Here is a 15,959-nt window from a genome sequence, read left to right on the forward strand (position 1 = left end):
TGCCATCCCAGGAATCAGTCTGGTGAACCTTCGCTGCACTCCCTCAATAGCAAGAATGTCCTTCCTCAGATTGGGAGACCAAAACTGTACACAATACTCAAGGTGTGGCCTCACCAAGGCCCTGTACACCTGCAGCAAGACCTCCCTGCTCCTCTACTCAAATCCTCTCACTATGAAGGCCAACATACCATTTGCCTTCTTCACCGTCTGCTGTACCTGCATGTCAACTTTCAAATGACTGATGTCCCTTGACACCCAGGTCTCGTTGCACCTCCCCTTTTCCTAAAGCAAGGGTGAAATACTGGTGATTGCAGACAACGGCAGGAGCAATTTGAAGAATTGTGCACACAAAAAATTTATCACACACATTAAAGCATTTTGGCTTAGGTACAATTTATCATATAATGCATTGGCACCAACATACTAAATAAGTCTCGCGGGAACACTGATTACATCCACACTTGCAGGATTAACAATTGCGACGTTTATTAATCCATGTCGATCAAGAATCCTTAATTGTGTTGATATATTGAGAATTTTTAATCACTAACACAGTATTAGAGCAGTTTAATAGTGACATGCAGCTCTTTCTGAATCAGTGCCTCAGTAAAGTGAAAAATGCTTTCAATAACAAAATAATGCTTTTTAAAAAAAAAACACAACTTACTTTAATTTTTTTACATATACTTGCTGGTAGCAACGAAAGAGTAACCCAGGAGATGCATGCATGTCCCCACAATTGAGTACTTAGGATGGAAAGGTGGAAATTTCTTGTTCAAAATACTCTGTTTGCTTAAAAAACTTTCCTGCCGTTCGTCCAACTTCTTTTCCTGGATTTTGGCAGGTTCTGAAGTCATGACTGGATTCCAGGGAGTCCCGGGCCTGGACAACTTTCGATCGCCTCGGGGGGGGGGGGGGGGGGGAGGGGGTCGAGAGGAATTTGCCAGTTTCCCCCCATTCTCCTCTCCTATTTGGCCTGGGTTTTTAAATAGTTTTGCTTCCTTCCCCCCCCCCCGACCCCCGTCTATCCCAGGACATTATACAGCTCTAGGTAGTGAGGGAGTGCACATCTTGTGAATCACAATCACAATCGACCAGTCGTTCCTTCCCTGTCCGTCATTTTTCGAGACATCTTTTTATTCAGGTGAGAAATTTGACATTTTCTTTTGAAGTCGAGCTTTTTAAACAAACATTTTTTAAATTGGCAACGCTGGAGTACTCTGAATCAAAAGTACTCGCCCTAGACTTTCCAAATAATATATATCTTGAAATATAATATAAATGGCTTTCTCCTCTCTCTCCTGAGGCTTATTATTTCAATATGAATTCTTTCGGTATAAAGTGGGCAGGGGGGTGGGGGGAATGATACAGGACTCAGAATTCACCGCAATTGCTGTTACTGCTATTGCTCTGATCAGGCAAGGTGATAGAAGAGGTTTGGAGAGAGTGGGGGGGGGGGGTTGATGAGACACAAGACAAAGTCAAATTTTCTCTCCCTATCGCCACCCAGATACAGAATACCTTCCCACTACTGGCAAAACACATCCAGTAAGCCAACAGGTAGCTTGCACTCAACCCCCTAGCCCCGGTTGGTTGGGAATTATTGCTGTTTACCCATAGTCCACCCAACTCTTATATAGGGCTGGATTTCCGGTTCCTCTCCGCTCCGTCTTGCCACCCCGGAGCGGCGGCAACAGCGGCGGTGAGGCGTTCCGGCCGGATGGCCAGCCTCCAGCGCCCTGCAGCGATCCTCGGGGGTCCGGTATAGCGGCGGTGCGGAGTAGCACCGGCCGGAAGAACCGCGGCCCCCGGTGTGCAACGCCCCTGGTCGCGACACCGGCGCGGGTTTGAGCTCCTGCACAACCCGTCCGCCCCGCAGCGCGCCCCGCCGTGACCGCCTGGGAAATCAGGGCGGTCCAACCAGCCCATCAGCGAAGAGGTGAGTAATGGACTCCTCAGGCAAGTGAAATTGTTTCTTCTTTTAATCTTTTTTGCGTGGTGACGTGGGCAATGTTGGAGAGGTTTTTATGTTCCCCCGGCCAAGTGTCTCTGGGAGCGCTCCCGGCCCGGCTTTTTAGCTTGGGGAGTTTCCCATCCTAACGCCCAAGAGAGGTGTACAACGCCTCCTTTACTGCTGCTCCCCCTGACTCGGGGCCCAGCTGCCCAAACTTACCTACTGAGGCGCAAACTGTTCCCGGGCACTAACTTTCTCACTCCCCCCGCCGCCATTACCGCCGTAAAAACATCAAATCCAGCCTATAGATTCTCAAAATCGCAGATTCTCATTACAATTATAATGATTAGTGGTTGAAACCCCCTAAATAAAAGGGAGACATTTAAATGTTGGCAATAAATGTAAAGCGTATATCGACTTAACTTGGTTTCCCCCCTCTCTCTCTTTTCCCCCCCCCCCCCCAAAAGAAATCCACATTGTGAGAAACCGGTCCCTTGGCTTGGGAGTGGATCCTCTCCCTTCTCCAATATAAAAGTTAGAAAAACTTTTTTTTTCTTTTTAAGGTTGACAAGAGTGAACAGATCACAATTCTCGAATATATAACCTTCTGATTCTTGTCAGAATTAGCTTGTTTTTCCAGTCAATGCAACTATCGACAAGATCACGAGACAGACACAGGATGGACATTCAAGCCCACGCCAGTAGATACAATAGAGGACCACCCACCTTATGCCAAGCTCAGCATCCCCGCAACCCTACCCAGAAGCATATGCCATAAGTTGACCCCCTGACAGAGTTAGTAAATTTACCCTTGGCTATTGATAATGTTCGCCGACAACGTCCAGAGTTGTCGGCACCCACTCCCCGCTGCTTACACTGACCGTTCAACTGATATCATCCAACGGAAAAGCTCGCATAGAAAGAGGGCAACAAAGTTTGGCGATCGGATCTGGAGGCATTGGCTCCCCGCTGCAAACACTCCCACCGGCACCTCCTCCGACTCCCCTCGCTCAAGTCGACATTCTGTCTGACGTCACACAGTGAGCGTTAAGCTGTTCGGCCATGCAAGAGTTCAATCCTGTCCTCCACCCACTGTCCACAAATGCACCCATCACCTCTGGCCTGCGTGGTTTAGTCATTAAGCTATCAAAGGCTTCGCTCAGATATTTACAGTATGCTGTTAAGAGGAACATCTTACTTTAAAGCAGTACAGATCCCGCAGCACTGGTTTTTGAAAATCTTTTTTTTTACATTATGTGCACAAGTTTACTTGTATTTTGCCTTTCAGAAAGTGTCCTTTCTACATTCGTTAGAAAGCAATCCAGTAGAATTCCACACACACACACACACGAAACAGACTTCTAGAAGGTCTCTGAACTTCCGTTTAACTCTTCATCCAGCCTGTTAAGGAAACAAAAAGGTTATAAATAAGAATAGGAAAAATTCAAAGCCATTTGGCTCACTGTATCTTAGTTCTCTGGTGCTTGGATTCATTCCGTCAAGCATTGAACGTGCTAAATTCCTCATATGTCTTCAACTGCACTACCTCACCGATCCCTGGGATGGGGGGGGGATTGGTTCTGTGAGGAGAGATTGAGTAGACGAGGCCTATACTCCCTAGAGTTTAGAAGAATGAAAGGTGATCTCATTGAAACATACAGAATTCTTAAGAGCTTGACAGGGTAGATGCAGAGAGGATGTTTCCTCTAGCTGAGGAGTCTAGAACCAGGGGTCACAGTCCCAGAATAAGGGGTCGGCCATTTAGGACTGAGATGGGGAGACATTTCTTCACTCAGAGGGTGGTGAATCTTTAGAATTCTCTACCCCAAAGGGCTGTGGAGGCTCAGTCGTGGAGTATATTCAAGGCTGAGATTGAGGGATGTTTGGGCACTAAGGGAATCAAGGGATATGGGGATCGGGCAGGAAAGTGGAGTTGAGGTAGAAAATCAGCCATGATCTCATTGAATGGCGGAACGGTCTCGAGAGACCGAATGGCCGACTCCTACTCCTAATTCTAATGTTCTTAATGCTGTCACCTGACGTGAAAGTTTCTCAAAGATCCCTCTCTTCGATTATAAATTTCGAAAGGAAAAGAAAATGGAAGGGGGGGGGGGGGGGGGCGGGGGACTTTATAATCAAAGCACTTGCCGGCCAGTCTCCCTCTAAACCTGGGGGAATGATGCTCCGTGCCTGGTTCGGACTATCTCCCACGGTAACGCATTATTCCCACCCTCTTGTGTGACTGGTCTGCATGCCCCACCGCCACAGGGAAAAGAAAAGCCAGGAATGTTACAAAACAGTGACAGCTGAAGATTATAATTGCTTCGCTCGCTCGGACTCTCGCCGGGCGATAGGACACATGACGGGGAACGTGAAGGCTGCTGAAGACTTAAGCAGAAACCAATCATTTTTGAGGTTGGTGCAGGGCTTAAAGGGCCTCACTATTAAGTACCTCATCCAGGTTCCTACAGCTCATATGCGAGCATAGACAAGAGGGTACCAGGGGGATATTCCACCATGAGTCTTCATCATCATCATAGGCAGTCCCTCGGAATCGAGGAAGACTTGCCTCCACTCTTAGAATGAGTCCTTAGGTGGCTGAACACTCCAATACAAGAGCCACAGTCCCCGTCACAGGTGGGACAGACAGTGGTTGAGGGAAGGGGAGGGTGGGACTGGTTTGCCGCACGCTCCTTCCGCTGCCTGCGCTTGGTTTCTGCATGCTCTCGGCGATGAGACTCGAGGTGCTCAGTGCACTCCTGGATGCACTTCCTCCACTTAGGGCGGACTGGTCTTTGGCCAGGGGCTCCCAGGTGTCGGTGGGGATGTTGCACTTTATCAGGGAGGCTTTGAGGGTGTCCCTGTAACGGTTCCTCTGCCCACCTTTGGCTCGATTGCTGTGAAGGAGTTCCAAGTAGAGCGCTTGCTTTGGGAGTCTCATGTCTGGCATGCGAACAATGTGGCCCTGCCCAGCGGAGCTGGTCGAGTGTGGTCAGTGCTTCAATGCTGGGGATGTTGGCCTGGTTGAGGACGCTAATGTTGGTGCGTTTGTCCTCCCAGGGGATTTGTAGGATCTTGCGTCACCATGAGTGACACCACAGTTGAGGCTGATTCTGCCCACACACAAGTATTAATGGAAAGCAATCCACAGCGGGAACCCTGAATGATATTAAAACTTTCTAGTGAACTGGCATCAAGGTCAAATGCCTAGCTAAGATCCCCTATCTCAGCAGAGGCTGGGTATAGTTCAGTACGACCCAGGATATCGGGGCTGGTTTTATGTGCAGAGCAAACTGCTGCATGGATTCCAACACGATCCAAAGCAAAATTATCGTTAAGAATCCTGGGTGAAAGCAACTAATACCAATCCACACACCCACTGTCCTCCCACAACCTGCCATTTCAACAACAGGTTCACTATCTGAAAATTTCAGTTTTTTGTGGCAGTCAAAGAGAAATGCTGAGTAGAGGCCGCATTAGAAAGACTTGTATTTCTATAGCGCCTTTCACGGCCACCGGACGTCTCAAAGCACTTTACAGCCAATGAAGTACTTTGGAAGTGCAGTCACTGTGGTAATGTACAGCAGCCAATTTGCGCACAGCAAGCTCCCACAAACAGCAATGTGACAATGACCTGATAATCTGTTTTTTTATGTTGATTGAGGGATAAATATTGGCCAAGACACCGGGGATAACTCCCCCTGCTCTTCTTCGAAATAGTGGCTGTGGGATCCTGAGAGACATGGCCTCGGTTTAACGTCTCATTCGACAGACTGCACCTCCAACAGTGCGGCACTCCCTCAGTACTGCCCCTTTGACAGTGCAGCGTTCCCTCGCTACTGCCCCTCCGACAGTGCGTTGCTCCCTCAGTACCGCCCCTCCCACAGTGCGGCGCTCCCTCAGCACGGCGCTCCCTCAGTACCGCCCCTCCGACAGTGCAGCACTCCCTCAGTACCGCCCCTCCGACACTCCCTCAGTACTGCCCCTCCGACAGTGTGGCGTTCTCTCAGCACTGGCCCTCCCACAGTGCGGCGCTCCCTCAGCACCGCCCCTCCGACACTCCCTCAGTACTGCCCCTCCCACAGTACGGCGCTCCCTCAGCACTGGCCCTCCCACAGTGCGGCGTTCCCTCAGCACCGCCCCTCCGACACTTCCTCAGTACTGCCCCTCCCACAGTACGGCGCTCCCTCAGCACTGGCCCTCCCACAGTGCGGCGCTCCCTCAGCACTGCCCCTCCCACAGTGCGGCGCTCCCTCAGCACCGCCCCTCCGACACTCCCTCAGTACTGCCCCTCCCACAGTACGGCGCTCCCTCAGCACTGCACTGAAGTGTCAGATTTATGTGCTCAAGTGCCTGGAGTGTGACTCGAACCCACCACCTTCTGACTCAGAGGCGAGTGTGCTACCCACTGAGCCATGGCTGACACTACTCCTATTATTAGCCATTGGCGGTACCCGATGCTTTAAGAGTAAAAATACAACAAATCAGGAATATAATCACAAAAATTAAATTGAATTGCAATTTCTGCCGTACTTACTCTTTAATGCATTCTGGAATATGTACATGTTGCATGGGGATTAACTGTGACAGCTCCTGCAGACTACTGACAAACTGAACTTTCCGACTGAATTTCGAACTGCGCAGGGACAGAAAGAGCAGTACATTAGCACCCAGCATCAGTCAGGTAATTAACACAAACATCAATCCCTCTCACAATTTATGACTATAGCCCTGAAATCATTTCCTGCTTTAGAAAGAAGGAAACAGAAAGAATGAACTTGCATTTCTATGGCACCTTTCACAACCACTGGAAGTCCCAAAGCACTTTACAGCCAATGACGTACTTTTGAAGTGTAGTCACTGTCGTAATGTGGGAAACGCAGAGCCAATTTGCGCACAGCAAGCTCCCACAGACAAGAATGTGATAATGACCAAGCAATCTGTTTTTATATGTTGGTTGAGGGATAAATACTGGGCCCCAGGACACCGGGGAGAACTCCCCCTGCTCTTCTTCCAATAGTGGCCCCGGGATCTTTTACGTCCACCTGAGAGTGCAGACGGGGCCTCGGTTTAACGTCTCATGCAATGCCTCTCCCAGGAGATTTTAAAAAAATATATAAATCGCTGCTGGTGGGAAGGGGGTGTCTAATCACGTGCAGTATGGGGCAACCTTGATAGAACAGAAACATAGACATCTACAGTGCAGAAGGAGCCCATTTCGGGCCCTTGTGTCCACGCCGGCCGACAAAGAGCCACACGGCCCAGGTGGCCTGCTCCTGCTGGTCATGTTCACTGTTGTTTCTGTTTTATACCAGATTCAGCGTGCTTCTGTGCGAACATGTGCACATTGCAGATAAGACTGCAACAGCCTCCTCTCTTTCTTCCCCCACCTCTGGATGACCCAATTTACGCACAGCAAGCTCTCACAAACAGCCACGAGGCATCTGTGTTTAGTGATGCTGATTGAGGGATAAATGGTGGCCAGGGAGAACTCCCCTGCTCTTCTTCGAAATGGTACCACAGATCTTTTAAGTCCACCCGAGAGGACAGACGGGACCTCGGTTTAACATCTCATCTGAACGACAACACCTCTGACAGTGCAGCGCTCCCTCAGATTTTTGTGCTCAAGTCTCTGGAGTGGGACTTGAACCCACAACCTTCTGACTCAAAGCAAGAGAGTGCGCTACCCACTGAGCCACGACTGACACAACTAACATCATTGGAGACAATAACAGGGATTGAGGGTCAAAAGAGATATTAATGGGGTTTTTTTTCACCTCAAGGGAAGGTAGGGAAAGAAGTTAATCATGCAGACTCTTGCATAGATGGGTCCTGATGGGATAAATGGTCTTTTCTCTCTGGATTTTATGTTCTTATGCAACTAATTGGCACAAATAAAAACCTCTCTCATCCTGTCCTTACCCCAGATTGGCAATGGGTTCCCATACAATAACATACGAACATAAGAATTAGGTGCAGGAGTAAGCCATAGGGCCTCTCGAGCCTGCTCTGCCATTCAATATCATGTCTGATCTTCGACCTCAACTCCACTTTCCCGCCCGATCCCCATATCCCTCTCTTCCCCTAGAGTCCAAAAATCTTATCGATCTCAGCCTTGAATATACTCAACGACTCAGCATCCACAACCTTCTGGGGTAGAGAATTCCAAAGATTTACCACCCTCCGAGTACAGAAATTCCTCCTAAAATGGCTGACCCCTTATTCCAAGACTGTGACCCCTGATTCTAGACTCCCCAGCCTGGGGAAACATTCTCCCTGCATCTATCCAGTCAAGCTCCTTAAGAATTTTATATATGTTTCAATGAGATCACCTCTCATTCTTCTAAACTCTACAGAATATAGACCTAGTCTACTCAATCTTTCCTCACAGGACAATCCCCCCCATCTCAGGAATCAGTCTGGTGAACCTTTGTTGCACTCCCTCCAAGGCAAGTCCCACCTGTGACAGACACTGTAATTTCCATATTGGACCGTTCAGTCACCCAAGAACTCACTTTTAGAGTGGAAGCAAGTCTTCCTCAACTCCAAAGGACTGCCTATGATGAAGGCAAGTATGTCCTTCCTTAGGTAAGGAGACCAAAACTGTACACAGTACTCCAGGTGTGGTCTCACCAAGGCCCGATATAATTGTAGTAAGACTTATTTACTCTTACACTCCAATCTCTTTGCAATAAAGGCCAACATATCAAGAGAGAATGAGTAGGGTAAAAAGAAAGGTCTCTTACCTTATAAAAGGCCGAGTAATAGCTAATATCACCTTAATGAACCATGATGGATGGACCACAATGAGAGATTTCAAGTTTTTCCGTAACCTATTGGAAAAAAAAATAACTTTTTAAAAGGAATAATTAGTTACAGGAACAAATCTGCCAATGATTGAATATATCTAATGCTTATTCTTAAAACAGTTTTTGAAAAGACTCACTGCAACATTTCATTCATTCCCAAAACCTCAAACTGTAACTTCTTACTTCCTTCTATCTACCACTCATTCCATCTGCAATCCTTTAAAGTCCAACCTTGATATCACCGAACCACCTCTTCCTGATTTACAGGCCCAGACTCTGAACAGTCATTTCTCAAAGGGCTCAAATTAATAAAGTCAACCTCCTTTCCCCAGAGCAATTAATAAATTGAGAACTACAAACTGCTACAAGCCCACCTCGTACCGTCCAATATACACAATGTTTTGGGTAGACAACCAATGGTCCATCTAGCCTACCCTGCCAAAGCCTCCAACCAGGTGTTTTTATTCATTCCTGGGATGTGGGCGTCACTGGCAAGGCCGGCATTTATTGCCCATCCCTAATTGCCCTCGAGAAGGTGGTGGTGAGCCGCGGCCTTGAACCGCTGCAGTCCGTGTGGTGAAGTTGCTCCCACAGTGCTGTTAGGGAGGAAGTTCCAGGATTGTGACCCAGCGACGATGAAGCAACGGCGATATATTTCCAAGTCTGGATGGGGTGTGATATGGGGGGGAAAACGTGGAGATGGTGGTGTTCCCATGCGCCTGCTGCCCTTGTCCTTCTAGGCGGTGGAGGTCGCGGGTTTGGGAGGTGCTGCCGAAGAAGCCTTGGCGAGTCGCCGCCGTGCATCTTGTAGACGGTGCACACTGCAGCCACGGTGCGCCGGTGGTGGAGGGAGTGAATGTTGACGGTGATGGGTAGCGTGCCGATCAAGCGGGCTGCTTTGTCCTGGATGGTGTCGAGCTTCGAGTGTTGTTGGAGCTGCACTCATCCAGGCAAGCGGAGAGTATTCCATCACACTCCTGACTTGTGCTTAGTAGACGGTGGAAAGAATTTAGGGAGTCAGGAGGTGAATCAATTGCCGCAGAATACCCAGCCTCTGACCTGCTCTTGTAGCCGCAGTATTTGTGTGACTGGTCCAGTTAAGTTTACGGTCAATGCATACCAGGAATCTGGAACTAATAGCCCTTTATTCCTTTCCCTATGAACTCCTTTCTTTTTAAAACTCATGTTGGTTTTCTGTTCAGGTCTGTTGTGAACTCATTCTCGCAACAAATAGCTTACCTCCGGTCAATGGTCTGGTAACACTGCTTCAACCAGCTGATTGATGGCACCCTGTTGCGTGTTGTGGCACCGTTTAAATAGACAATAATATAATCTTCAGCCACCAACAATTCCAGAGTCCCAATAACATACCTGTGGGGACAAAACACTATTGTAATCTCTCTGTCGAATCTTTATACTCATTCAAGGTAAGAGATGCTGTAATGTATTTGCTTCATGGGTTCTTTGCTTAAGAATTCATAGCAACACATTGCTATTAAGAACGAGTTGGCTTAATAACAAAGGTTTAACAATCACACTACACATTGCCAGTTCATCCACCAGGCTCACAACTGCATACCTCACCGTGAATGACCTCGACCCAACCGACTGGGGTTTTATTGAGTCTTGTGAACATCACGTGACTGGCTAAGCCACTCCCAATGCAACAGCTCTACAACTATTTTAAAATAAAACTATAAAGCGGAGTGCCCCCCTTATTAAAGAGGCACTAGAACCGACAAATTAACAAATACAACTTTTTGAACATTAAACGGTGCAACAGCTCTACAAACCTGTGAGCATACTCACCAGGTACATCCATTACAGATGCCAGTGCTGAAAATGATTCCCCCCCGCCCCCCATTTTTCCCACCTAGCATTTAGTGCTTTCAGGTTAATGCTCAAGTTAAATGCAGAATAAGGAAGTTAGATGTGGCTCTTACAGCTAAAGGGATCAAGGGGTATGGAGAGAAAGCAGGAATGGCGTACTGAAGTTGCATGATCAGCCATGATCATATTGAATGGTGGTGCAGGCTCTAAGGGCCGAATGGCCTACTTCTGCACCTATTTTCTATAAGAAATAGGAGCAGGAGTTGGCCATTCTGCCATTCAATAAGATCACAGCTCACTTTCCCACCCGATCCCCATATCCCTCGATTCCCTTAATATCCAAAAATCTATCGATCTCAGCCTTGAATATACTCAACGACTGAGCCTCCAAAGCCCTCTGGGGCAGAGAATTCCAAAGATTCACCACCCTCTGAGTGAAGAAATTCCTCCTCATCTCCGTCCTAAATGGCCGACCCCTTATCCTGCGACTGTGTGACCCCTGATTCTAGACTCTCCATCCAGGGGGAAACAGCCTCTTAGCCCTCTCACAATCTTGTTTGTTTCCTTTAAGGTTCCTCTACTCCAACCCCAGCAGTTTCTTTAACCCCCTACTGCAGCAGTATGACATCCCTCAAGTATGCAAGGGTGATCCAATTGAGGGGCTTGTGATGATTAAAAGACCTGACAGTATAGATGGGGAGAAACCATTTCATCGTGGAGGGGAGCAGAAAAAGGGGGCACAAGTATGGGAACCATGGAAGTGGGAACTGGTGTTGGTAACTGAGGTTATTTACAAGTCCTGGTATGTTGGGTTAAAAAAAAGGAAGACTTTTCTTCAAAGTGGACTCCCTGATATAAGGAATCGACACCTGCCCATATAGCGACCACGGAATCACTTAGAAGAAACCTTGGTTCATTCTTCGAGAATTTTTTGAGGATGTAACTAGTAGAGTGGACAAGGGAGAACCAGTGGATATGGACTTTCAAAAGGCTTTTGACAAGGTCCTACACAAGAGATTAGTATGCAAAATTAAAGCTCATGGTATTGGGGGTAATGTACTGACATGGATAGAGAACTGGTTGGCAGACAGGAAGCAAAGAGTAGGAATAAACGGGTCCTTTTCAGAATGGCAGGCAGTGACTAGTGGGGTGCCGCAGGGCTCAGTGCTGGGACCCCAGCTATTTACAATATTCATTAATGATTTAGTTGAAGGAATTAAATGTAATATCTCCAAGTTTTCAGATGACACTAAGCTGGGTGGCGGTGTGAGCTGCGAGGATGAAGCTAAGAGGCTGCAGGGTGATACTTGGACAGGTTAGGTGAGTGGGCAAATGCATGGCAGATGCAGTATAATGTGGATAAATGTGAGGTTATCCACTTTGGTGGCAAAAACATGAAGGCAGAATATTATCTGAATGGTGACAGATTAGGAAAAGGGGAGGTGCAACAAGACCTGGGTGTCATGGTACATCAGTCATTGAAAGTTGGCATGCAGGTACAGCAGGCGGTGAAGAAGGCAAATTACATGTTGGCCTTCATAGCCAGAGGATTTGAGTATAGGAGCAGGGAGGTCTTGCTGCAGTCGTACAGGGCCTTGGTGAGGCCACACCTGGAATATTGTGTACAATTTTGCTCTCCTAATCTGAGGAAGGACGTTCTTGCTATTGAGGGAGTGCAGCGAAGGTTCACCAGATCGATTCCCGGGATGGACTGACATACGAGGAGAAACTAGATCAACTGGGCTTATATTACAAAGAAACAGAGAAAATAGGTGCAGGAGTAGGCCATTCAGCCCTTCGAGCCTGCACCACCATTCAATAAGATCATGGCTGATCATTCCCTCAGTATCCCTTTCCTGCTTTCTCTCCATATCCCTTGATCCCTTTAGCCATATCTAACTCCCTCTTGAATATATCCAATGAACTGCCATCATCAACTCTCTGCGGTAGGGAATTCTACAGGTTAACAACTCTGAGTGAAGAAGTTTCTCCTCATTTCATTTCTAAATGGCCGATCCCTTATCCTAAGACTGTGTCCCCTGATTCTGGACTTCCCCATCATTGGAAACATTCTTCCCGCATCTAACCTATCCAGTCCCGTCAGAATCTTGTAAGTTTATATGGGATCCCCTCTCATCCTTCTAAACTCCAGTGTATAAAAGCCCAGTTGATCCAGTCTCTCCTCATATGTCAGTCCCGCCATCCCGGAAATCAGTCTGGTGAACCTTCGCTGCACTCCCTCAATAGCAAGAACATCCTTCCTCAGATTAAGAGACCAAAACTGAACACAATATTGCAGGTGAGGCCTCACCAAGGCCTTGTACACCTGCAGTAAGACCTCCCTGCTCCTATACTCAAATCCCCTAGCTATGAAGGCCAACATACCATTTGCCTTCTTCACCGCCTGCTGTACCTGCATGCCAACTTTCAATGACTGATGAACCATGACACCCAGGTCTCGTTGCACCTCCCCCTTTCCTAATCTGCCGCCATTCAGATAATATTCTGCCTTCGTGGGCAAAAACACGAAGGAATTTATCCACATTATACTGCATCAGCCATGCATTTGCCCACTCAACTAACCTGTCCAATTCACCCTGCAGCCTCTTAGCGTCCTCCTCACAGCTCACACCGCCACCCAGCTTAGTGTCATCTGCAAACTTGGAGATATTACACTCAATTCCTTCATCTAAATCAATAATGTATATTGTAAAGAGCTGGGGTCCCAGCACCGAGCCCTGCGGTACTCCACTAATCACTGCCTGCCATTCTGAAAAGGACCTGTTTATCCAGACTCTCAGCTTCCTGTCTGCCAACCAGTTCTCTATCCACGTCAGTACATTACCCCCAATACCATATGCTTTGATTTTGCACACCAATCTCTTGTGTGGGACCTTGTCAAACGCCTTTTGAAAGTCCAAATACACGACATCCACTGGTTCTTCCTTGTCCACTCTACCAGTTACATCCTCAAAAAATTCCAGAAGATTTGTCAAGCATGATTTCCCTTTCATAAATCCATGCTGACTTGGACCGATCCGGTCATTGCTTTCCAAACACGCTGCTATTTCATCTTTAATAATTGATTCCAACATTTTCCCCACTACTGACGTCAGGCTAACTGGTCTAAAATTACCCATTTTCTCTCTCCCTCCTTTTTTAAACAGTGGTGTTACATTAGCTACCCTCCAGTCCATTAGAACTGATCCACAGTCGACAGATGTTGGAAAATGATCACCAATGCATCCACTATTTCTATGGCCACTTCATTAAGTACTCTGGGATGCAGACCATCAGGCCCCGGGAATTTATTGGCTATCAATTTCCCTAACACAATTTCCCGCTTTATAAGGATATCCTTCAGTTCCTCCTTCGCACTAGACCCTCAGTCCCCTAGTATTTCCAGAAACATAGAAACATAGAAAATAGGTGCAGAAGTAGGCCATTCGGCCCTTCTAGCCTGCACCGCCATTCAATGAGTTCATGGCTGAACATGCAACTTCAGTACCCCATTCCTTCTTTCTTGCCATACCCCTTGATCCCCCGAGTAGTAAGGACTACATCTAACTCCTTTTTGAATATATTTAGTGAATTGGCCTCAACAACTTTCTGTGGTAGAGAATTCCACTCTCTGGGTGAAGAAGTTTCTCCTCATCTCGGTCCTAAATGGCTTACCCCTTATCCTTAGACTGTGACCCATGGTTCTGGACTTCCCCAACATTGTGAACATTCTTCCTGCATCTAACCTGTCTAAACCCATCAGAATTTTAAACGTTTCTATAAGGTCCCCTCTCATTCTTCTGAACTCCAGTGAATACAAGCCCAGTTGATTTAGTCTTTCTTGATAGGTCAGTCCCGCCATCCCGGGAATCAGTCTGGTGAACCTTTGCTGCACTCCCTCAATTACAAGAATGTCCTTCCTCAGGTTAGGAGACCAAAACTGTACACAATACTCCAGGTGTGGCCTTACCAAGGCCCTGTACAACTGTAGCAACACCTCCCTGCCCCTGTACTCAAATCCCCTCGCTATGAAGGCCAAAATGCCATTTGCTTTCTTAACCGCCTGCTGTACCTGCATGCCAACCTTCAATGACTGATCTACCATGACACCCAGGTCTCGTTGCACCTCCCCTTTTCCTAATCTGTCACCATTCAGATAATAGTCTGTCTCTCTGTTTTTACCACCAAAGTGGACAACCTCACATTTATCCACATTATACTTCATCTGCCATGCATTTGCCCACTCACCTAACCTATCCAAGTCGCTCTGCAGCCTCATAGCATCCTCCTCGCAGTTCACACTGCCACCCAATTTAGTGTCATCCGCAAATTTGGAGATACTACATTTAATCCCCTCGTCTAAATCATTAATATACAGTGTAAACAGCTGGGGCCCCAGCACAGAACCTTGCGGTACCCCACTACTCACCGCCTGCCATTCTGAAAAGTACCCATTTACTCCTAATCTTTGCTTCCTGTCTGACAACCATTTCTCAATCCACGTCAGCACACTACCCCCAATCCCATGTGCTTTAACTTTGCACATTAATCTCTTATGTGGAACCTTGTCGAAAGCCTTCTGAAAGTCCAAATATACCACATCAAATGGTTCTCCCTTGTCCACTCTACTGGAAACATCCTCAAAAAATTCCAGATTTGTCAAGCATGATTTCCCTTTCACAAATCCATGCTGACTTGGACCTATCATGTCACCTATTTCCAAATGCGCTGCTATGACATCCTTAATAATTGATTCCATCATTTTACCCACTACCGATGTCAGGCTGACCGGTCTATAATTCCCTGTTTTCTCTCTCCCTCCTTTTTTAAAAAGTGGGGTTACATTGGCTACCCTCCACTCGATAGGAACTGATCCAGAGTCAATGGAATGTTGGAAAATGACTGTCAATGCATCCGCTATTTCCAAGGCCACCTCCTTAAGTACTCTGGGATGCAGTCCATCAGGCCCTGGAGATTTATCAGCCTTCAATCCCATCAATTTCCCCAACACAATTTCCCGACCAATAAGGATTTTCCTCAGTTCCTCCTCCTTATTAGACCCTCTGACCCTTCTTATATCCGGAATGTTGTTTGTGTCCTCCTTAGTGAATACCGAACCAAAGTACTTGTTCAATTGGTCCGCCATTTCTTTGTTCCCCGTTATGACTTCCCCTGATTCTGACTGCAGGGGACCTACGTTTGTCTTTACTAACCTTTTTCTCTTTACATATCTATAGAAACTTTTGCAATCCGTCTTAATGTTCCCTGCAAGCTTCTTCTCGTACTCCATTTTCCCTGCCCTAATCAAACCCTTTGTCCTCCTCTGCTGAGTTCTAAATTTCTCCCAGTCCCCGGGTTCGCTGCTA

At 47.2% G+C, this 15,959-nt stretch overlaps 1 protein-coding gene across 5 annotated transcripts in view; it reads right to left on the reverse strand.

Annotated features, from left to right (window-relative positions):
- Positions 1–2,430: 2,430 nt before the first annotated feature.
- Positions 2,431–15,959, reverse strand: part of bnipl (BCL2 interacting protein like) — a 69,086-nt gene continuing 55,557 nt past the window's right edge. For all 5 annotated transcript variants that reach the window (XM_070868589.1, XM_070868591.1, XM_070868588.1 and 2 more), the window contains 4 exons: positions 10,003–10,134; positions 8,701–8,787; positions 6,492–6,590; positions 2,431–3,355 (listed from right to left, as the gene is read on the reverse strand). In XM_070868589.1, the coding sequence (XP_070724690.1) occupies positions 3,316–3,355; positions 6,492–6,590; positions 8,701–8,787; positions 10,003–10,134 (358 nt within the window). In that variant the 3' untranslated portion in view covers positions 2,431–3,315. The remainder of the gene's footprint in view (positions 3,356–6,491; positions 6,591–8,700; positions 8,788–10,002; positions 10,135–15,959) is intronic.

This window comes from Pristiophorus japonicus, chromosome 30 (genome assembly GCF_044704955.1).
Source record: "Pristiophorus japonicus isolate sPriJap1 chromosome 30, sPriJap1.hap1, whole genome shotgun sequence".
Classification (NCBI taxonomy): Eukaryota; Metazoa; Chordata; class Chondrichthyes; family Pristiophoridae; genus Pristiophorus; species Pristiophorus japonicus.